General features: G+C 39.9%; 1 protein-coding gene across 4 annotated transcripts in view; it reads left to right on the top strand.

Annotated features, from left to right (window-relative positions):
- LARS2 (leucyl-tRNA synthetase 2, mitochondrial) overlaps positions 1-23950 on the top strand; it is a 161182-nt gene that overhangs the window by 14632 nt on the left and 122600 nt on the right. For all 4 annotated transcript variants that reach the window (XM_054480414.2, XM_054480415.2, XM_063661971.1 and 1 more), the window contains 2 exons: positions 14522-14613; positions 16688-16748. In XM_054480414.2, the coding sequence (XP_054336389.1) occupies positions 14522-14613; positions 16688-16748 (153 nt within the window). The remainder of the gene's footprint in view (positions 1-14521; positions 14614-16687; positions 16749-23950) is intronic.

Below are 23950 nucleotides of genomic sequence, written 5' to 3'. Positions count from 1 at the left end.
TAAAAATACAAAATTAGCCAGGCATGGTGGCCCGTGCTTGTAATCTGAGCTACTCGGGAGGCAAAGGCAGGAGAATTGCTTGAACCCAGGAGGCGGAGGTTGCAGTGAGCCAAGATCGCACCACTGCACTCCAGCCTGGGCAACAAGAGCGAAACTCCGTCTCCAAAAACAAAAAACAAAAAAAAAAGAAAGAAAGAGGCGGGACAGAATGAATTGGCTCTTTGCCTAAAGTACAATTCTTTATCTCACGGTGATAAAGAATCTAGTTGTGATTCTTTAATTAGATTTGTCTTAATTTTTTTTAACTTATGCCAACTTATTTCGGACAATTAGTGAGTGCAGGCAAATTGCCGACAATTAAGCTTTTTTTTGTTTGTTTTTTTGAGGCAGAGCTTTGATCTTGTTGCCCAGGCTGGAGTGCAATGGTGTGATCTCAGCTCACTGCAACCTCCGCCTCCTGGGTTCAAGCAATTCTCCTGCCTCAGCCTTCCAAGTAGCTAAGATTACAGGCACCCACCACCACACTCAGCTAATTTTTGTATTTTAGTAGAGACGGGGTTTCACCATGTTGGTCAGGCTGGTCTCGAACTCCTGACCTCAGGTGATCCTCCCGCCTTGGGACAGTTAAGCTTTTATAGCAAAACTGTACATTTATGATAGGGTGCAGGGAAGCCTGTTAGCAAAATAGGTGGTTGAGGGGGTTGTAGGTGAGATTCTAATTTCCTTGGATGGGATGAGATGATACAGAGGAGGCTCAAGGCAGAGCCCCAGGCCCAGAGGAACTGGTACCCTTGCAGGCAGCTCAGGCCCAGAAGACAAGGAGTCCTTCTACCATATCTGAAGCCTAAGGTCAGGCTAGACCCAGAAATTGAACAACCTGGATTTGAACCTACCACTTTCTAGCCAAGCAACTCTGCAGAGTCATTTAATGTCTCTGTATCCCACTTTCTTAATCTTTAACATAGGGATAACAATACTTTATTCCTCACAGGGTTATGAGGATTAGATGAGATAGTGCTTGTATCTGGCACATAATAATCCCATAATAAGTGATAGCTGTAATTATTATTTATACTGATCTGATTCCTCAGAGCTGCTTAGGAAGGTGATTCGTCACCATTTAATAAATGAATCCTGTAATTCATATTATCCATCTGTGGCTTGATTTGCTTCGTATGGTTGAAACCACTATTTGTTATTTGGTTGATGGTTTCTTAGTCTGTGTGATCAGCAGATACCTAAGGATGTCTTTTTGTTTCACAGTTTCAGTTGCTGTGTTTAAGATAACAAGCCCTCTTTTCAGGGTGTTCTCTAGGTTCTCCTGAAATTAATTTCTTATTAATTTTCATAGTTCATATTTAAGTCACAGCATCTCAGATACAACCACCAAATCTGGTAAAAACTTGTCTGGCCATTTTTAAGTGATGTGGGAAAAGAGAAACAGAAATCTTGGTTTCATTGTCAGTAATGTGAAAGAAAATCTGTTGAGCTTCCTTGTCATTTTAAAATCTTTCCTGCCCAATGCCAGGATTGGTCCCTGAGATTGAATAGACTTGGACTCAAGTTAAGTTTAACGAGCCTCACTCTAAGCAGGGAAGGAATATCTAATCTGGGCCTGCCAAACAGGGTCTGCCACATGTATTGATTAATTCAGTCAGTAATCATTGAGCACCGGCTTTATTCTTGAATGGAGATATATGAAATAGTTCTAAGGCACACTAAGAACAGCATTATCTCCGCCTCCCAGGTTCAAGCAGTTCTCCTGCCTCAGCCTCCCGAGTAGCTGGGATTACAGGTACACGCCACCACACCTGGCTAATTTTTGTATTTTTAGTAGAGATAGGTTTTCCATGTTGGCCAGGCTGGTCTAGAACTCCTGACCTCAGGTGATCCACCTGCCTCAGCGGATCTCAAAGTGCTGGGATTACAGGTGTGAGCCACTGTGTCCGGCCAGTCCTTGCTATTTTTCAAAGTCCATTTAAATTCTTCCTTCTACCATAAACCCATCGTGCAATTCACCGGTTCACATTTGTTATGAAATAATTTAGCACTTATAGTCAGAACCACAAACTAGGGAAGTCTATATGTCATCCACATGTTGTTTTATCTGCCCAATAATATAAGCTTCTCAGCAGCAGGAAAGGTCTTTCTAACTTCTTTTGTGTTAGCATGTCAAGTTTTTTTGTTTTTTGATTTTTTTCTTTATACAAGATGGGGTCTCGCTATGTTGACCAGGCTGGTCTTGAACTCCTGACCTCAAGCAGTCCTCCCATCTTGGCCTCCCAAAGTGCTAGGATTACAGGCATGAGCCACCACACCCAACCATCATGTCAAGTTTTTAATGGTCAAATGTAACTAACATGTTTTTAGGTCTATAGCCTATAAGGTCCTTTGTTCCCAAGGAGTTTATAATCTGATAAGCCTCAACTGTTTGTGAGTTGATTGATTCAATGGATATTTTTAAAAGCATACAACTCCTTTGTTTAAGTCTGGACTAAGTGTTCATTGTGCATATATAGCCCAGAATAATGTTTCTCAAACTTTAGAACTCACGTATCCCAGTGACAAAATCTTTGGGCTCAAGTTTGGTAAATATTGAATTAAAAGTTAAACTCTGTCATTCTAGATGATTACTTGACATTTAGATGATTATAAATACAAAGGCAACCCCAGACACCTAATTCATGTGTTAGTTCTTGGTGATCAGGTTTATCAATCAGGAAAAATTAGACCATGCTGCTATAATAAACAATCCCCAAATCTCAGTGGCTTAAAACAACAAAATTTCATTTCTTGCTTTTGCTACATGCCTAACAGGAGGGCTTGGTTCAAGGTAGTCAGGACCTGGATGATGGCTGTTCTTACCTCAGTGAGTGCCTCCCCATCTCTGTGGCTGGGAGAAGGGGGTATAGTGAATCCCCACTGGCTCTTAAATCTTCCACTTGGACTCAAGTCACTTCCACTGACATGGCCACATCCAACCTCAAAGAGGGTAAAGAATATTCCCACCATGTGCCAGGATGGTGAGGAGGATCAAAATGTTTGTGAACAGCTCCAATGACCCCCACCTAAGGTGATCTAGTTGACCCAGAATATTCTTATCTTGGGTAATCTTTTTAAAAATTATTGATGTAAAAGTATACATTTAGAAACCATCAGAGAGACTAGCAGACCTCTCAATTGGAGCCTGTGGAATTTGAGAAACATTGCTCAGAGCATGCAGTTGTTGCCATCAAGTTTGGCATCCAACCATTTATGCTCTGTAAAAATTTCTCTGTGTGTCCATGATTCTTAAACTTTAGGATGCGTAATGATCTCCTGAGGAGTTTGCTAAAAAGGCAGGTTGCGATATAGTCCTGAGTGAGGCTCAGGAATTGGTATTTAAATAAGCATTTCAGGTAGTTCTGATGTAAGTGCTCTCCCAGATTTGGCACTTAGATGAATGGGATCGGATGCTCCACAGAGCCAAATGGACATGGTTCTCTAGGTTTGAAAATACATCCCATTGAAATGAGAAGAAAGCTAAAGGTCACAAGCAGCTGAGCAGACACACACAGATTAGATGTGGACTGTGTATGTAGAGGGGCAGGTGGTTTGGGGGTGATGAATCAATTAGGAAACAGGGGGTTAGTCAAAGCAGTGATGGTGTCTGCCCTACCCGCATCATGGATTTGTTGTGAGGTTTGTGTATGTGAGATGATCACTGAGAAAACCCTCTAAAAACCATATGCAATTTTCAAGTGTAACCCAATTAATAGTAGCAATAAAAAGAGAGTCCTGAGGTTTGGATGTTTGAGCAGGGGGCCATTTGAAGCCAGAGATAAATTATTCTCTTTCAGTAATCAGAAAAGGCTGTATTGCCAATCGGTTTCTTCTTAAACTCATAGAATGCCTGATGACATATTTAAAACTTAGCTCCATATGGTGATTTTGTTGTGTTTTCATATGTTGTATGCACAGATGGTTGGAAAATAAAATTCCCCACCTCCCACCTCGGCTGGTCTCCCCAGCACCTTCTGGTCCAGAAGCCGGGTGATAAAAGCATCAAGGTGCCAAGTCCCCCTCACAGAGTTGGGCTTGGACTAATTTGTCTCAGGCAAAAAGCCACCAGGCATTGCCCAAGCAGAAGAGTTTTCTGCTTGGGCCTTTTTGCTATTCACTGTGGAGGAGGAAGAAAATTGAGGCTATGTGTCTGGCAGCTGCATAATCATAATATAATTATCCACAAATATCAGGAAGCAAGGGAAGTTCTTAGCAAGTAAACAATAATGTACGTTCCATCACTTTTCAGTTTGCCAGTCAGTCAACAAGTGTTTATGAAGTGCCCGGAGAGTGCATAGCATGGCATTTAGTTTTCAAATTTGTAAATCTCTATAGCATCTGAAAGTAGATAGTGAATTTCCAGGGCATATTCTCTCAGATGTCCTTCGAAGGAGAGAATGAACTGCTGGTCCAGTGCCTTGATTGGAAATTGGCTGATTTATCTGCCTGTCACATCCCTCCACATTCCCAGAGGAGATCTGCTGCTTTGGGCCTAGGTACTGTCATTTGATTTTTATAATCTGAAGTATTCCCTTGATTTTTATCCCCAATCTGTAATAATGGTGAGTTATTACACTTGCTAAACAAAATTAAATATTGTGTTTCTCATTTCTTGGAAATAAGAAGTGTTGAACATACTCCAAAGACACCATGACACTCTGAAAATAGCAGTTTTTGGAGAAACAGTAACCATGGTTGCTCTCAATTAGAAGCTGAATTGGTTTCAAATATAAAATTTTGTTTTGATGAAAGGGAGAGAAAGCTGGTAATCCCTAGGGAACTGGTTGGCCCTTTCATAGTAACAGTTACGCTGCTTCCCTCTCTACTGGGAAGGCAGATGACCAGCTGCCTGGGCTTCCTTCCCTTCCATCGCCAAACTCTACTTAGTCTTACTTCTTGTGTCGGATGAACAACTATCTCTTTGCCTCTTTAATTCCTTCTTTTAAAAAATATATTTTAAAATTGTACATAAATTTCCATATTCCACCTATAAGAAAAAGAAATACAACATAGGTAAGTCTGTAGTCCCCTTTGGGCTCCCATTTCTGCATCAGGCCCTCCCGCCCCCAGGCAATAACCTCTGGCATTTTCCAGGTTATATGCCTTTAGAGCCTTCTCTGTCTGTTATATGGAACTGTGTTTTCTCCTGCATCTCTTTCTTCTACTTCTTCTAGTTTGCTTGCCATCCATCCTGCCTGCCAACTCCGAGCCACCAAGGCTCACCCTGGAGCAGGGCAGGGGAGGGCAGAAGGCCCCACCAGGGTGTGCCATGGCCATGTGGCTACCAGGCCTCACCCCCTGGCCAGGACTCTGACCCCTGTGTTTTTGTCATCAGTAACTCCTGGTTGTCCATGGTAACAGCTGGCCCCCACTACTCTCTGATCTCAAAGTAAGGCAGGTTATGCAGTCCTGCTAGCGTTCTTGTGCTGGTCCTTGACCAGTTTGCTGTTAGATGCTTTTTGTACGGCAGAAGGGCTGACTCCTGCAGGTCAGGTTCCCAAGCTGGCCCCCTCCTGGTTTTGAACAATAGGAAATCCTGGTAACATTGGAGGACAGGAGAAAGGGAGAGGCTGAAAATTTCTCTCTCCCTCTATCTCTCTCTCTCTCTCTGCCCTGGTTTGGTCTTCACTAATCCAGTTCCATCTGGGCAGTCCAGCCTGTTTGAGCTTCTGCAGCTGAGATCAGCCTTTGGGCTTTGTTAACTCTGCTTTCTCACTTTGTCTCTGCAGTCTAGAGATTGTGGTAATGTCCTGCCCTTCCAAAGTGCTAGGTAGATTCACCCATTTCCTTGGCTTCCCAGTCAACTTTAAATATGTGGAGTATTTGTTACACGAGCCAGGTGGAAATGATGGTTTTTCAGACTTTGGAAGTTTATTTTATGGATTTCCAAGTTATAGCTACTGGTACTTTTTCTTGATTCCATCTCTGAGTAGTATTACATTTATTATTTAAAAATTATCATTAGTAGTCTTCTGCCACCCTCTGTGATGTCACATTCCTATCTTTCCAAATTGACATGATATATATTTCAAAGTGTATTTTCAGTAGATGTTTTTAAAAATAAAATACGTGGAAAAAATGTTCTGAAGCTGCAGAATGCATTCATGTCCAAGAAGTTAACTTCTAGGAAGTTGAGAGGGTTCAGGTGGGCTCAAGCATATAAATAGAGATGCCAATAATTTATTTTTATTTTTATTTTTTTTAGGGAAATTGCCTAGTTAGCACATGTGAGCTGTAAGTTCAGTTCAGTTCAGTTACTTTTTCAACTGTGGGTGGATTAAAATAAGTTATGGTGATAGAAAGAAAGGAATTGCAATTTTAAAACCTAAAAGGAGAGTTTGGAGTTCTTCCCAGTGAATGGACAATCTTGGCCATAGAGAAATCAAGGGCAAGAAAGTGTACCATGTATCTAGAGGTATTTGATCCGAACAGTGCATGAGACATGTACAAGGCTGGCAAAGGAAGCACCTGACCCAGCGTCTTTCACGTAAATAGGCCATAACAACTTGACCAAAAAATAGAAGCTGCTCTCTATTGGGGAAGGGACAAGTTTTGGTATTTTGTAATCCTGTTGTAGGTCTTCACTTTGTTTCTCCCTTGACAGTGGTGAATCATCTTATAGAACAAAAGTGAGCTTTGCGCTTGGTCACTGGGCTCTAGGAAACCCAGGGTATAGAAACAAAGAGACCCTTTCCAATTTTGTAGAAATTTGGCTCACAGAGACATTTATTCCAGTGCTCTGGCTCATGGTGGGAAGAACAATTCTGACTTCAAGATGCAAAAAGGCCTTGCCACAATCTGATTCTGTTATTCTCTCTAGGGCAAACTTTTTTTTTTTTTTTTTAATTTTTGGTAAGAATCTGAAATATTAAGAAACTTTAAGATTTTTCTAACTTATTTTCATGGACAGCTTAGATAACATGTAAGCTAAGAATATCTTTCCATGTTAATTCTATCTGAAAACAAAAATAGAAATGAATAAGTATATTATGTAAATCTAGGCTGGTTTTTGTGACAGTCTCTGTATTGCCTTTATTTAAAAATATGGACGGCACCTAACAGAATGTTAATAGGCAGAAACATTGAATTGGTGCCATTTTGGCAGTTCTGACAAAGAAACCAAGTGGTAATTAAGTTTCCCCCCTTTCTTGTGGAGCAGTTACACAACAGTTACATTATTCTGCCAGTGACACAGCCCTAGGAGAATTTAAAGCACAGCTGGAAGCTGCTCAGGTGTTGTCCTTGAAGTATTGCAGAACTTTCTAGTAATACTGCCCATATCCCCAGCATTGGATTCTTTTTTTTTTTTTTGGCTCTTGAAATTTAAAAAGAAAAAGAGAAAGAATTGCAGAACTTAGTAGCAAATACAGAAGATTGTTTGTCATCTATGGATCAAGCAATATTCAAGTGAAAATTGTAGCCTGAACAGTATTTGTTTTAGTCATGATTCTTGTCTACCATGGTCTAAAAACCCAGCTTAGACCAGCTTAAGCAAAAAGGGAGGCTTTGTTTTTATAGATCCTGAAACTCACAGAATCACAGGAAATGTAGGAGCTGGGTCTGCTGGGTATTGGGACTAGGTCCTTGAAGTACATCAGTTTCCCCAGTGTCTCTCCATTGCCTATTTCTGCTTCTCTCCACATTCCAGCTTTATTTTCTCAGACATTTCTACAAGCTAGGGGGCAGAGCCACCTGAAGCCCTTATGGTTTCTGACCAAGGAGGAAAGAGAGTCCTGTCCTCCTCCAGCATTCCGCCTTACTCCGTACAAGCCTAGAGCTGTCTGGGGAAGGAGTCAGGCACTTGCCTCTCTCTCTAGCCAGGGGGACAGGTTTTTAAGATTGGCAGTTTGCACTAACACTATATTAAGTTGGACACAGAACAGTTTCCTAGAAGGGGAAGATGCTGTTTGAGAGGATGAAATGCTTTGGGTCTGCCACATTTAGTAAGAGGAAAAGAGACCTCAAGTCTCAACTGGATTGGGATATGTCCAGTCAGTTTCTTAAAACTGCATAGAATAGATATACTCAGGGAATGTTAGAATTTTTAGGAAAGACATATATGCACTGCGGGAGTCTAACTCACAGACCCTGACCCAGCAACAAATGAATAACGTACACTGACACAGATAGTATGCCTGTCAGTCCAGCTGAGCATCTGGGCCACTTACAGACTCCAAGGAGAGTGCTGTAAAGAGTTGCAGCCAAGACCCTGACTCACTGGCCCTGCCGGCATTTATTCAGCACACATTTAATGACAAAGGCTTTGAGTAAATACCACTATAGGAAAATTGACCTGGTTCCTGACACCCCTAGTAGAGAGCAATTATGCACCCGAGGTTGATCAAAGGTTGGTCTTAGGATCACATGAGTAAACAAGCTATTTAGATAAACTACATTCCTTTGTACCTACTTTAAGCCATTTACTCAAGGTAAGGATTAGGCAGCTTTCAGCCATAACCCTATCCTGAGACTTTTGCAAAACCTTCCAGCCTTCCAAGAAGATTTGTGTCTATATCCTATAACTTCATCTTAAAGTTTTTCCCACCAGCCTGACTGAACTCCCACAATGCACACATACGTATTTTGTACAGAGGTCCCTGATATAATGTTAAATGAAAAAAGGTCATAAAATAATGTGTATAATCATTTCTATTTTCTTTATCTTTTTAAAATAATCTTTTTAACTTTTTTTTAAAAAATTTATTTTAGGTTCAGTAGTACATGTGCAGGTTATATAGCTATACTCCTGCCAGAGTTTACCTAGATTATTTTGTGACTCAGGTACTAAGCCTAGTACCCAATAGTTATTTTTTCTGCTCCTCTCCCTCCTCCCACCCACCACCCTCAGGTAGGCCCCAAGTGTCTGTTGTTCCTCTTTGTGTCTGTGTGTTCTTATCATTTAGCTCCCACTTATAAGTGAGAACATGTGGTATTTGTTTTTTGGCCTGCATTAGTTTGCTGAGGATAATGGCCTCCAGCTCCATCCATGTTGCTGCAGAGGACATGATCTTGTTCTTTTTTTATGGCTGTATAGTATTCTATGCTGTAAACATACCACATTTTCTTTATCCAGTCTACCATTGATGGTCATTTAGGTTGAGTCCACGTCTTTGCTATTGTGAACAGTGCTGCAGTGAACATACGTGTGGATGTGTCTGTATGACAGAACAATTTATAATCCTTTGGGTGTATACCCAGTAATGGGATTGCTGGGTCAAATTGTAATTCTGTTTTCAGCTTTTTGAAGAATCCCTACCTAGTTTCCACAATGGTTGAACCAATTTACATTCCCACCAAGAGTGTGTAAGCATTCCCTTTTCTCTGCAAAGGTTCTATTTTCATGAAAACAAATAAGCAGGCTCCTATATATGTATACATATGTTTGTTTGTATGTATGTATTTGAGTGGGGAGATAGATGTAGAAGGAAACAAAGGCTGGTGTTATTGGTTACATCATTGACGAGTAGTGACCAGGAGTTAAAAATAAACTTTGCCTTTATTTATCATTGTATTGTGCCATTTCATTTGTTAAATTAAGCTTGTATTACATTTGTAATTTGAAAAAACATCAACTTATGTAAAAAGAAAAGCAGCCTATTCTGACTGACCTCAGGATGGGTGTGGATGCAGGAATTGAAGATAGTAGCTTGGGATCATCTCAGCCTGGAAATCCAAGCTGTCCCAGATTCCCAAGACTGGGAAATGCAGCACAGGATGTGGCAAGCCAGCCTCCCCTGGGACAACAGCAAGCTTGAGAGGTCCACAGGACTGCTTGTTCACTAAGCACATATCCCTTACAGAAAGCAGTTCTGAGTGGGTCACATCCACCACCACCTTCAATATGGCAAAGTCTACTGTAAGGCAGAGTCCTTGCCTGGGGCAATTGGAGGCAGGCCCCGTCCTTCCAGTGCACAGATGGCTGCCTTCTGCTGATGGACTGCTCCTGGTCCAATCAGCTGTGGCAAGAACAGCCGGGCTGCTTTTAATCGAAGCACCTGATGTGAATCATTAATTATTCAGGAAAGAAGAACTGCTGGGCCTCTTTTACTGAAAACGGGGCCAAGTACTTGACTGGCCCTTTGAGCCTGTGTGGTCCGTTCGGTTTGGGTAAGAAATTCCAATGCCTAGCGCCGACCTTGTGCAGAGTCTTGTTAGAAGTAACCCACCCTTAGGAATGTACATGTATGTGTGAGGATCTGTGCGAGATTCAGGTATTAATATCTTCCGTCCTCTTGTCAGAAAGCAACTATATTAAATGTGGCCAAAGAGATGGAGGCTGAAATTGTGGTAAGGGAATCAGTGATGTGCGATGCTGTGAGATGCTAAAGATCAAGAAAGCAGACAGCTGCAGCGGCCACAGCAGCAAGTGCTGCCATTTATTGGGTGCCTGTGCTGTGCTGGGCGCCATGCTAGATGTGCCACAGACATCATGAACATGTCATGCTCAATAATTCAAGGTAGCTGCTTTCAGTCACCATTTATAGTTGAGACTCAGAATTAGTAAGTAATGTGCCTCAGGCTCCACTGATAGTAAACAGGCAGAGTTAGATTTAGGACCTTGGCCCTCAACAGGCTCCTGGAGAACAAGCCTTTGTTAGCATTTCCTATGCAGTAGCCAAAGGAGTAAAAGCAGCTCTATTTTAGAGAGATGGTCTCAGTTCTTTAGATGAAATTGTTTCATCAGACTACTAAAAATCAACTTAAAAAATATTAATGTGCATAGTGGAAGTATACCTTTAAGGTAAGTGACTCCAACCACTGGAAGGGGTATGCCTGTTCTCTTACTGCTGCCTGCTAAGACAGGGGCTTAGGAGGGAACAGATCTGGCGACTGGGATTGCAAGATGCACCTAGGTTGGGACACTTTGAAGTGTAAGTGCTTATGGGACCTGAGGCAGAGGTGGCCAGTGGGTAGTATTAGTGTGCTTGTGCTGGACGTAAAGATGGAGGAAAACTCTGGGTGCTCATATGCAGGTGGAAGTGTGGTTCGCTGCAGTCTTTCTGGGGATGCCATTTGGCTGTATATGTCAAACATCTTAAAATTTTCCATACCCTTTTACCCTGTAGTTGCACTTCTAGAAATTTTTGTAAAGGAAATGTTAAGAGTATATACAAAGATTTATGCCCAAGAATGTTCATCCTGGCCTTTTTTATAATGGTGCAAAATGGAAATAACTTTTAGGAAAACAAAAATAGCTGGTCATTCAAAGCAGTCACTAACAGGCTGCACTGACAGCATGTACAGTGAAAAAACAGGAGATAAAAAATACATATATAAATAATCTCAATTTTTAAACATTAGATACAAATTTACCACATGTAACTGGTATGTATGGCTGTATGGTAGAATAACAGGTGAGTCTTATTTTCTTCTATTTTTCTCTACTTACCAAATTATGGTGAATATGTAATTATGGAAGAAAACAAGACCTATTTCTTTAGTTGAAAATGTCCCATTCTGATATGCATGTGTGGTGAGGTGGTGCCAGTAAGTGCCTTTCAGTATTCGTCATTATTTTAAGGAAATGTGTGTGAACATAAGCGTAGCTTCTCTGCATGATCAAAAAGCAAAGTAAGGGGGCAGGGGCAGTGGCTCATGCCTGTAATCCTGGCACTTTGGGAGGGAGAAGGATAGCTTGCAGCCAGGAGTTCGAGATTACAGTGAACTGATCGTGGTGCCACTGCACTTCAGCCTCGGCAACCAAACAAGACCCTGTCTCTTAAAAAAAAAAAAAAAAAAAAAGCGAAATAAAACTTACCCCAGGTTGACAGCCCATGAACTTGATAGGAAATAAGAGGGTCAACTGGAATGGGCTGTTTTCTATAATAGAAATATCAGAGTCTTCTTGGTCAGTCCTTCCCCACAGGCAGGCTTCAGAAAGAAGTGGCGTCTGTGGTTTTGTGGCTGGATTCAGTTTCAGAGAATGGTAGGGGCCTGAATTTTGTAAGCAGTGTGTCTTTCCTGACAGGGGCAGGGAGCCTGGCTTCCTGAGACTGTCCCCTGATGCCACAGCAGATGTGTCAAACCATTTTTCCTGCTCATGGCATGTAGTTTGAGAGAGCTTGATAGTGAAGCTGCCAGCTCAGCTGTGACTGGCCACTCATTTGCAGACAAGAATGCCTTACTGGCCTGGGCTTGCTTAAGGTAATTGCTTCTAGACTACTCACTCCTGCTGGGCCACAGTTTCTTGAACAGTCAAATAAGGGGTTGAGGGGTAGAGGATATATCTCAAAAGCTTCTTTGTGCTTGAAGATTTGTGATTCCTTGTTCTTTGGAGAATGAAAATATCTTCTAGAAGGTGATTAGAGAGCAGCACTCTTTAGAAATAATAATACTAGTGGCCAACATTATATACAGCACTTTACTGTGTGGCAGGCACTACTCTCAGCACTTTTCTTAAATTAACTTATTTAATCTTCACAGTGATCCAATGAGGTAGTTATGCTATCATCCCCATTTTAGAGATGATGAAACTGAGGAGAAAAGAGGAACCTACACATGGAACATTTCTTATACCAAAACCACAGCTAGTGGTTTGCAATTAATTTAAAAATATTGGCTATTTTAGGCCAGGCTCAGTGGCTCACTCCTGTAATCCCAGCACTTTGGGGGCCGAGGCAGGCAGATCACTTGAGGCCAGGAGTTCGAGACCAGCCTGACCAACATAGCAAAACCCCATTTCTACTAAAAATACAAAAATTAGCAGGGTGTGGTGGTATGTGCCTGTAATCCCAGCTACTGGGGAGGCTCAGGCAGGAGGATCACTTGAACCTGGGAGGCGGAGGTTACAGTGAGCCAAGACTGCACCATTGCACTCCAGCCTGGGCAACAGAGCAAGACTCCGTCTCAAAAAAAAAAAAAAAAACAACATATATATATGGGTGGGGGGGGCGCTATTTTAGAAATTAGTGTAAATGATGTATAGGGCTTAGTCCAAAGCCTTATTTTTATCCAGTCTCAAAAGTTACTCTCTGGAATACCTTATCTGCTATGTTCCTGTGTATTTTTCTTAGTTTTCATATATCTGGCTGTTTGGGTAGAGGTGGGGGTTTCCCTTCCTTGCTGGTAGGGAAGAAAGGGATGAACTTCAGTACTTCAGTAGTTAGGCATGGTGGCACACGCCTGTAATCCCAGCTACTCGGGAGGCTGGGGCAGGAGAATTGCTTGAACCCAGGAGATGCTCCAACCTGGGCAACAGAGTGAGACATTGTCTTGGAAAAAAAAAAAGAAAGGGATGAACTTCAGGAAGAAATGGGGAGTGGGCCTTTCAGAAGAGTATTGCCTCAATCAGGGGAGAGAGAGAGAGAGATAGAAGAAAGAAGTGTGAAACGCTTGTGTCTGGAGCAACCTGGAGCAGGGTGCTGAATGATGTACATTTAAGAGGGACTGTGTGCCGGATTCAGGCAAGCCGTGAGAAAGGGACAGGTCCGGGCCACTGAGTAGGGTTGGGATGAACTTTCTTAGGTCTGGGTAGAGCTGGGACTGCCTAGAGCCACCGGTGTGGTCATTATGCGTGTGTTCTGCAGCGCTGTCTAGTACGGCTTTCTGCCATGATTTGAATATCCAATATGTGCACTATCTGGCTCAGTGTCCACCAGTCACATGTGTCTGCTGCACACTTGAAAGGTGGCTAGTGAGACTGAAGAACTGCATTTTTTATTTTATTTACTTTTAATTAAGTTTAAATATAATAGCTATGTGTGGCTAGTGGCTACCATATTGGATAGCACAGCTCCATAAATGAAAAATACTGGACGGGTGCAGTGGCTCACGCCTGTAATCCCAGCACTTTGGGAGGCCAATGCGGACGGATCACAAGGTCAGGAGATCGAGACCATCCTGGCTAACACGGTGAAACCCCGTCTCTACTAAAAATACAAAAAAATTAGCTGCGTGTGGTGGCGTGTGCCTGTAGTCCCAGCTACTCGGGAGGCTGACGCAGGAGAATCGCTTGAACCTGGGAGGCGGAGGTTGCAGTAAGCCGAGATCGCACCACTGCATTCCAGCCTGGGTGAAAGTGCAAGACTCTTGTCTCAAAAAAAAAAAAAAAAAAAAAAATACTGACATGACATGAGCATTTTGAAAGCCTATACATTATGTGTGTGTGTGTGTGTATATATATATGTGTGTGTGTGTGTGTGTGTGTGTGTGTGTGTGTGTGAAACTGAAAGAAACTGTTTATAATTTCAGAAAAACAATTTGGGTTCAATATACAGACCACAGAAAAGAAGAAAATAAAAAGTACTCATGAAAACACCTCCTCAGAGGTAACTTATTGGTGCTTTGGCATATAACCTTCTAAGTTGTCTTCTATGGTTGTGTCATAGGTAGCCAGCTGGCTGTCAGATGCATAACCTGAAATCGTCCAGCAAAGGATAAGGCATGTTAGCAGGAGAGAGTGCTGAGTTTGCCCCAGAAGACAATACCAATGGAGTTCTTAGTGATTTGCCATGGTTGACGTTCCTCTTCTGGATCCTAGGTCATCAACCCCATGGGATGGGATGCTTTTGGATTGCCTGCTGAAAATGCCGCAGTCGAGAGGAATCTACATCCAGAAAGTTGGACACAAAGGTAAGTGTTTACAGGCATATTCAAATACTTGCATACAAAAACCTTTAAAAAAAATTTTTAACCTGTGCTTAAAAAATAGAAAGCAAAGCAAACAAAACACTGCAGCGTACCAAGAGATAAATAAGATTGTATATATTGGTGTTTGTCTTTTAACATACTGTATTCTTATCTAAGAAATATTCAAAGAGGGTTTTGGATATTTGTTCATGTGTTCATTTTGATGCTTTGTTATTTACAGTTATTTTTCCTTCGAGTATTTACATTCGGTAGGAAAAAGAAGAGGGTTGCATTTGTTAAATTTCTATAATGCTTCTGGTCTTCTTGACCGTAGTTTTACTATATCCAAATACTACATTATAATTTTTCTGAACATCCAGTTTATTTTTTGCCTTCACCATTCAGAAGCAAGAGGAACTTAGGCATTCCATGTAGAAATATATGGCCACTTTATTCTGGTTGTGGTTTTCTCCAAGGCGGAACACACTCCCAATTCCACCCAAGCCTCAGGCTTCCACTACACGTGGGCCAGCGGTGCTCATTCCTCTCCCTCCTGCTAAAGTCCTGAGGGCCTCACCCTAGAACTTGGCAGAATCCTCTGGGGCCACTGCATCAGCTCATTTCACAAAGGCCTGGGACCCTTCCCCATGCCACCCCTTAGAGAGACAGAAGGGCAGTTCCAGGGCCTGTGCCCAGTGTCTCTTACTTCTCTTTGTTCTAGCTTACCCAAGGATACATTGTAAAAACATCTACTGTACTTCTGTCCATACTATGGCACCCAGGTCTCTTTTTTCTTCCTAACCCCTAGCTTCTACTTTTCTAGTAATGTTTAATTCTAGATTAATTAATTTTATCACCAGATCTTATCTAGTGATAAAAAGAGGAGGACATGATTATTCAAATAAAGTGGATCAAACATGGCTTATGTTTGATATAAGCTAGACCAGGAGTTGGCAAACTATGGCCTGTGGGCTAAATCTGGCCCTACCTGTTTCTGTAAATCAAGTTTTATTGGAACACAGTCAAATCCATTTGTTTACATATTGTCCGTGTCTGCTTCCATGAGACAGTGTCAGAGCTGAGTAGTTGTGATAGAGACTGATTGTCTCACAAAGCTGAAAGCATTCATCATCTGGCCCTTTTAAAGTTTGCCAGCCTCTCTACTAGTGAATAGCGGTTAAGATGACGGCCCCTGAGCCAGGCTACCTAGGTGCAAATCCTGCCTTCACTTCTTGCCCATCACCTTGAGCAAATTACTTAACTTCTCTTTACTTATTTGTGCTTCAGTTTACTTATTTGTAAAAGAGGGATAGTCATAGTTCCTATCTCATGTGACTGGATAAAGATTAAGCACTTCTCTGCAAAGTGCTTAACATAGGGTCCTGGATTAAATAAGCTGCCATTAGCTAATCAGAGATTACACAGAGGACTTTTTCATGGTTTTTCATATTTTTAGTCTGCTAGAAACTAAAAGAGGATGCAGTAGAAATGAATTAGTCCTTTTTCTTTAAAAAAAATGAAAGAGAAAAAGGTTTATTTCTTTATTCCATGTTATATTATAAGTTGGCTTACCTGTTTATCTCCCTGTTTCTCAATGGTGGATAGTTTTAGGTTTTAGGATTTACATTTTCATTAACAAAGTAGTGTGTGGTTTCTTTTGGATTCCCACAATTTATATATTAAGGCTTTTGTTTTCAGCCACTTTTAAACTTATAAATGCTTGGCTTAAATAATATGGCTTAAATGCTTGCAGAATATTGACGTCTGGACGGGCCAGCAGTGCACATCTCAAAGGGGTTGCCTATTTGAATGGCCAGGGGAAGGGGCAGTCCTCAAGGCCAAAGACCATTGTGGTTTCTAGTGGATTCTGTATATGTCCAAATAATGGGTGTCTTCTAATCTGTTGGTATTTTTTGCTGATTCTTAGTGGTTGATTTTTCTGCTAGGGCAAAGCAACACTTTAAACCCATTTGAATAATTTAGACTTTTTCAGTTTCCCTTTACTTCTCAAAGTGTAGTTTGTGTATGGCTTTAATCCCCCCTCTAAAAACCAAACCTTTTTCCCATTGTTTCACAGTAATATTAAACACATGAGGAAACAGCTTGATCGGCTGGGCCTGTGTTTCAGCTGGGATAGGGTAAGTCAACTCTTTTTCCTGAAAGGTCGGCATTTTAAGGAAGGACTTGATGGCAGGGAGCACTCTTCTTCCTCTTTGAGTTGGGAGAAGGCAAGAGTGGGAGGCAGGAAGCAGGAGGGAAGGATTAGCACTCTTCAAAAAAGTATCCTGAGTGGATAATTTGCTTGGAAACAAGTAATTTTCTGTGTGTTTAAACTGAGAGTTAACTTCCTATTTAACTTTAGAGTTGGCTATGATTTCTGTGTGGCAAAAGCTTTGCACAAGGATTTCTCTAGTTCTCAGCAATAGTTTTAAAAGACTGTTGGAATCTATATTAAAGTGATTAAATATCAATCCATCTGGTCCTTGAAGTAATTGGACATTGATTGACCATTTATTTACCTTTTGTTTTAAGTTCAGAAGTGAGGCTCATAACAGCCCATAATTATTCTGTCACATATAATCTTTTGGTGTTAGACACTTTCAAACTGTACATTAAATCAGTGGAGAATTCCAGACCCCTGAGGAGTTCATGGAAAGCCACCTGGCTATTTGGAACTCATGTGTTGCAAACAAATTGTGAACTGGGCCCTTCAAAGCTGTGATCCAAGGCCCGCCCTTTAGACTTTGAAGAATAGTCTGTTAGGTAAGATGAACTGTTGCTTGTCTCCTCCACGAAGGGCCCCTTCCAATGCCACAGTCCCTCTTAACATCCCAGTTACTCCACAAAACGATTGGGGTTTTCATTGCTGGGCCTGTCAAGTTTATATTGTTTTCTTTACTAGAAGCAGTGGAACAAATCCAAATGAGGGCCCCTCATCCCTCCCCCCAACAATTTCTTAAATGATTGAAATTTGATGAGTACAGTGAAAAAGAACAAAAGTCAAACACATTTGAATAAGCCCTGAATTATTATTTCCTCACGCCAGAGTCAAGTTGTCCTGAGGTGCCAATAGGGAATTGCTCATAGAGAATGAAATACAGTCACAGGCAGAGAGAACTGAGTATTGGCCAGAACTCTTTCAGGATGAGAGTGTTGATTCCTTGAGGGCAAAAGTGGACTCAGTAACCCTCTAGAGTGATAACTAGCCTAGTCCTGCACAGGAATATCAACCATAAATGACTTAAAAGTTGTTAGATTGTTTTCCTAATCATCATAGAGGATTAGAACATACAGAAAATTATAAAGAACATAATGTGGCTAATTTAACATTTTGGTATGGTTCCTTGCAGTCTTTTTATTTTGGAATTATAAACATTTATATAATTTACTTTTACAAAGTTCAAATCAATATGCATATATTTTTTGTCTTGAAATTTTTATATCTTATTAACTATTTGAAAAAGTGACTTTTATAGCTGAGCAGTTTTTTGTTTTATGAATATATTATAATGTATTTAAGCTATCTCTTATTATACATTTAGATAGATTCTAATGTTTCTCTATTATAAATGCAGATTCTCAATCCTTCTTGTGCAAATCCGAAGTCCAGAAAGCTCTGAAAACTGAAAGTTTTTTCATAATTTATTTGACTGTAAAACCTGAACTGAACTGATATTTATCTCACTAAAAATGAGTATTCATATATTTTACTGTAAGAATAGTAAAATTACCAAGTAATATCCCAGACCTAGTTAGATAAATGCACTATTTTCTTTTAATTTCCAAAAAATCTTAATTCTGAGGCACATTTGGCTGACAGCATTTCAGATAAGGGATTTTGAACCTCTGTTGCAATGATGTAGATGAATATCACCACTTCTACTACCATTGTCTGTTACTGAACACTTACCATGGGCCAGGTACAGAGTAGGTATGACCTTATTATCTCTTTGGATCCCTAGAGAGCTCTAAAAGGCAGGTACTTTTATTGACGTCATTTTATTGCTGGTCATCCAAGTGGCAAGGCTGGGCTGACCCATTGGTCAAGTTATGACTGCCGTGCTCTTCCCCTAAACTTAAGGCAGAAATCTTAATGCAGATGATCCTGGACTTACAATGGGGTTATCCTAAATTGAATAAGCCTGTCTTAAATTGAAAGTATTGTAGGCATGTAATACATCTAACCATCATAGCTTCACCTAGCCTACGTTAAATGTGCTCAGGACACTTACATTAACCTACAGTTGGGCAAAATCATCTGACAACACAGTCTCTTGCAGAGTATGGGTTGTTTACCATCATGACTGTATGGCTAACTGGGAGCCGTGGCTCAGTTCTGCTGCCCAGCATCTCGAGAGTATCATACTGCTTTCTACTGAATGCATATCTCTTTCACATCATTGCACCACTGTAAAGTCGAAAAATTGTTAAGGCAAGCCGTCATAAGTTGGGAACCATCTATACACATATTTTATTATTTCATTAAAATGAATTCTCAAAAAATCAAGAACAATTTTTGTATTTATTGCCAAATTACCCTCAATAAAGGCTATACAAATTTCCTTTCTCAAGTTATACAGATGTGTATTTCCTTTATTATTAGTGGTTATGAGGTTTTTTCATGTGTTTAATGAATGTTTGAATTTGAACGGGGTATGTATGTGAATGGTCTAATCATGTGTTTTCCTATATAGATAGGAGGTGTTTGTCCTTTTTTTAATGGTTTTTGTTACAAATAATATTCCTCAGTCTGTCATTTGCCTTGCATTTTGTTTATAGTGGAATATTATTAGCATACAGATATGTACTTAGACCTTCTTTGAGATAGGATAAATAACATATTTTCTTCCTGATTCTTTGTTATTTAAGTTTTACACTTAACTGGATTTATTTTATATTCCAGTATTTATATATGAGATAAGACAAGGAATTACTACTTTTTCTAAATCACCAGTTAATTAAAAAAAAAATTTTCAAACAATCCCTTCTGTTTGTTGATTTAAAAGACAAACTTTATAGTAGACCAAGTTATTTCATCCTGTCATTATACACCAAGTTCTGTTTGTGTTCATTTGATCCATTTATCCATTTGTTATTTCATGACTAAACTATTTTTAATTACAATTGCTTTTAATACTTGGCAACAGAAGTTTTCTCTCATTGTCTGATATTAGCAATGCCATCTCCACTTTCTGTTGTTTGTCTATTAAAAAAAAACTTTTAGCCTTTATTTGTTGACTTCTATTGGTACATCATTTATAGATACAATTAATTGAAGAAATTAAAAGATGGGCAAATATATGGGGGAAACCTTTGGGGCAATTTGGAGTCTTTGTGTTTAATAGGAAAGTGAAAAACTATTTGTATTTATTTTCATGACTCGTACTTATTTTCTAATTAAACTTTTTAAAACGTAGTTTTGAGTTCCTTTTTTTATGATGTCTTGCCTTTGGATTTTGTTTTCTTTTATCTATAGAGACTTGAAAAATATCAATTCCATTATTTGATCTGCTAAAAGATAGCTTTAAGAGTGCTTTTTAAAAATAATTTGTATCAACATAAAAAATAGTGTATTTCTCTTGATCCTCATGTATGATAAGAAGCAGGTAATTAACATTTCCCATTTTCTAAGTCTATTTTCCAGGGGTTTTTTGTTGTTGGTTTTTTTGGGGGTATATCCTGAGATGTTAGTCCTAATTTACTGTTTCATTGTTTTTGTTTTTGTTTTTTAGACAGAGTCTCACTGTCACCCAGGCTGGAGTGCAGTGGTGCGATCTCAGCTCATTGTAACCTCTGCCTCCCGGGTTCAAGCGATTCTTGTGCCTCGGCCTCCCCAGTAGCTGGGGTTACAGGCATGTACCACTACACCCGGCTTATTTTTGTATTGTTTAAGAGATGGGGTTCTGCCCATGTTGTCCAGGCTGGTCTCAAATTCCTGGCCTCAAGTGATCCACTGTGCCTGGCCGATTTACTGTTACATTGCAATTTTTCTAATCATGTATCATTTCTTAACCATTATATTTGATATTCACTTCCAGTTTTACAATCATTCATAGCAATTATTTAAATTTTAATTCTCTTTAATTTCACAGCTTATAAGAAGACCTTTTAAAGGACAACTGTTCATTTAAAAGTTTTTCATTTCTGAACATTTTTAAAACTTTGTTTTAACTCTTGGTTTGGTGTGATCTTTGCCCAGGTGTCACAGGTTACTTTCATAACTAAGAATGACGGCTGCTTTCACCTACAAACAGCAACTTACTGGGATATAGAACCTTTCATTCATTATCTTTTTTCTTTCATATCTCTGTAGTAGACCTTGATCTATTGTCTTTTTAAAAAATACTTATAGGCTCGCAGGAAGTTGCCAGGATAGTACAGAGAGATCCTGTGTGCTCTTTACCCAGCTTTGCCCAATGATAACATTTTACATAACTGTAATATAATATCAAACCAGGAAGCTGCCTTCGGTACAATACTATTATTAATAAGTAGAGTGCAAGTCTTATTCAGATTTCACCAGTTTTAAATGTAATCATTTGTGTTTATTTGTGTGTGTATAGTAGTATAGGTTCTCCTTAACTTACAGTGAGGTTACATCACAATAAACGCATTGTAAGTTGAAAATATCATAGAGTTGAAAATACATTTAATATACATAACCTAATGAACATAATACTTTACCCTACCTTAAATAGGCTCAGAACACCTATATTAGCCTACAGTTGGGCAAAATCATCTAACACAAAGCCTATTTTGTAATAATAGTGAATATTGAATGTTGAATATCTTATGTAATTTATTGGTGTTCTATTGAATGTGTATCACTTCCACACTATTGTAAAGTCAAAATACAGGTCTAACCATTGTACATCAAGGACTATCAGTAGTAGTAGTAGTGTAGTAGCAGCAGTATCAGTAGTAGTAGTTCTATATGATTTAATTACAGTGTAGATTTATGTAACCACCACCACCTGATCCGTTGTATTTTGATGGAGAAGTCTGAGGGCAGCCAGAATTGTCTCTGTACATGTAGTAATCTTTCCATCTGTATTTTGATGCTTGTTTTTTTGTTCTTTTTTTCTTTGCCCTTGCCATTTTCCGTTTTTCGGCAGAGTGTATCTCAGTGTCAATTCGTTTGCTTTAATTTTGCCTGGTGCTCAGTGACCACTTTTGATTAACAGTTGTAGGTCTTTCATTGTGACAGTTTCATAGGAGCTCCTTCTCAAGAACACTGTCCATATACTCATTTCATTGTCTTCCATTGTTATCACTATCTCTCTCATGATTTTGGTCTCCTTTTTCTTCTCTACCTTCTGGAAGAACTTTTCATGTTTGCTTTTTATACTACTGATTCTATTTCTATAGAATCAATGTGGTTTTGTATGGTTTCTAGTACAGATATTAGTTTTGTATTTTTAGATTTATTATTATTTTTCCTTATATCATTCAGTTCCCATTTTTTTTCTGAATCCTTTTGGCCAGATGCTCTATTTTCCTTCTTGTTTTCAAACTATCTTATTTCTCTTCATAGACCTTATATGTTCAGAAATTTTCCTAAATACTAGGAGATGCCCTTGAAGATTTATTTTTGTTTCCTGCAATAAATGTTTTTTACAACTTTGGGATGCTGTGTTCTTGTCTGTTTTGGAATCTTTTCATAGGCACCTGTAGATTCTGCCTCATTTCCTGATTGAGGGGGACTAGAGTATCAATTTGGAGCTTTATCAGCCAGAGGGAGTGGAGTAGAAGCTGCCCTGTAAGGCTGTTGTTCACTGAAACAAACTCAGAACGTGACCTCACACTCGTCCCTGCAAGCCATGTGGGCTAAGAGAAATTTAGAGTATGGTTATCTGCAGAGCTGCGGAAGAGTTTGTTTGTGAATGGAAGTGGTCAGCAGCACAGCCACATCAGAGCCATGCTCTATCAGAATTTTTACTGGGACAGGCTTTTGGTGACTTCAGGCCCTTCCAAGTTTTGTCCATCAGTGCCTGTATAAAGTAGGGTGGACATTGAGGTGTTCATGGCGTTCCCCACTATCAGCACATATATCTTTGCTTCTATTTCTCTTTCTCTCCATCATGTAATTTTCATCTGTAAAGAATCTGGTATCGCTGAATAGACAATATATAGCAGTATGTAGCTTTTAAGATGAAGGCTCTTGTCTGTCTTGCTCGCTTGCTTTCGTGTAATCACAATTCCATCATTACACCTAAAACACTTAATGACAATGCCTTAGCATCATGGAATCTCAGTTTGCAAATTTGTCTGTTTTTCTTATAAGCCTTTTTTTTTCTTTTCTTTTCTTTTTTTTAATATTGTGGGTTTGATTGGCTGCACTTCTCTTAGCCTTCTCTTCCCACCATCATGTTGTTACAGTAGTTTAGGAGCAGTGCTCTCTTTCCATCCAAAACATAATAGACTCTGAATCATTTCTGCCTCAGTTTATTTTAAAAGCACGATTTGTATGATTACAAAGTGAAAATTATTATTACTTCAAAGCCCTTACTATCTTGACACCTTATTTTCATAGAGCACTGGACCTCTGATAGGAGGCTTGAACTAATAACGAAGCCTCCAGAATAATAGAAAGATATTATTGTTTTTTATCTTAAAAGAATTTAAAGAATAGCTTAAAACAAAAAGAACTTAAGGGCAAGTGAATGCATGAAAACTCAGTGGGGAAGATTCCCTTTGCAAGAGCTAGCCGTGGTTGCCTTGACAACGTGTCACAGGCACCCGAAGTGTTTGACCCGCCCAGTCCTCTTTCAAGTGCTCACAGAGGTGAGGCACTTTGTCTAGCAGATCTCCGGCTCTGGATTACTTGTTCTCCCTCAGAGTCAGAAATTAACCTTTTCCTGGAGGTTTTTCCTTTAGTTAGGAGGGAAAGGCAGTACCTTTGTTTTAGCTGAAATGATTTGGCAGCTTACCTATTTTTAAGATGGTTGGTGTTGACACATAAGGGGTAGTGTAGTCTGTCACCTTGAGGCCAGGGACCACATCTCATTAATAGACGGTACACTTGCAGTTGATCTCATGAGGAGCTGTGCCCACTCTGTGCTTGCCAGTCAAAAACATATGAGGTGTGTTTTTCATCGCTTCAGCCAGGACAGTGTTCTCGAAGTCTTCAGCCTTAACTAAAGAGGGATGTCTCCTGGGGCTGCCCAGCAAATGTAGCTCTTCAAGGAAGTTATTTGTTTTGTCTGCAGTCCCAGCTAGTAGTCATGAGCCCAGTCAGGTCATCCCCTTCAAGGATGTACACTCTGGCTAATGGAATAGAATTTCCCGATGTAATGCTTGTTGAGTGCTTTCAGGAGACAGGATCTTGGCTCATCTTGGA

The sequence above is a fragment of the Pongo pygmaeus genome, chromosome 2, assembly GCF_028885625.2.
Source record: "Pongo pygmaeus isolate AG05252 chromosome 2, NHGRI_mPonPyg2-v2.0_pri, whole genome shotgun sequence".
NCBI lineage: Eukaryota > Metazoa > Chordata > Mammalia > Primates > Hominidae > Pongo > Pongo pygmaeus.
This window is presented reverse-complemented; position numbering and strand designations above follow the sequence as displayed.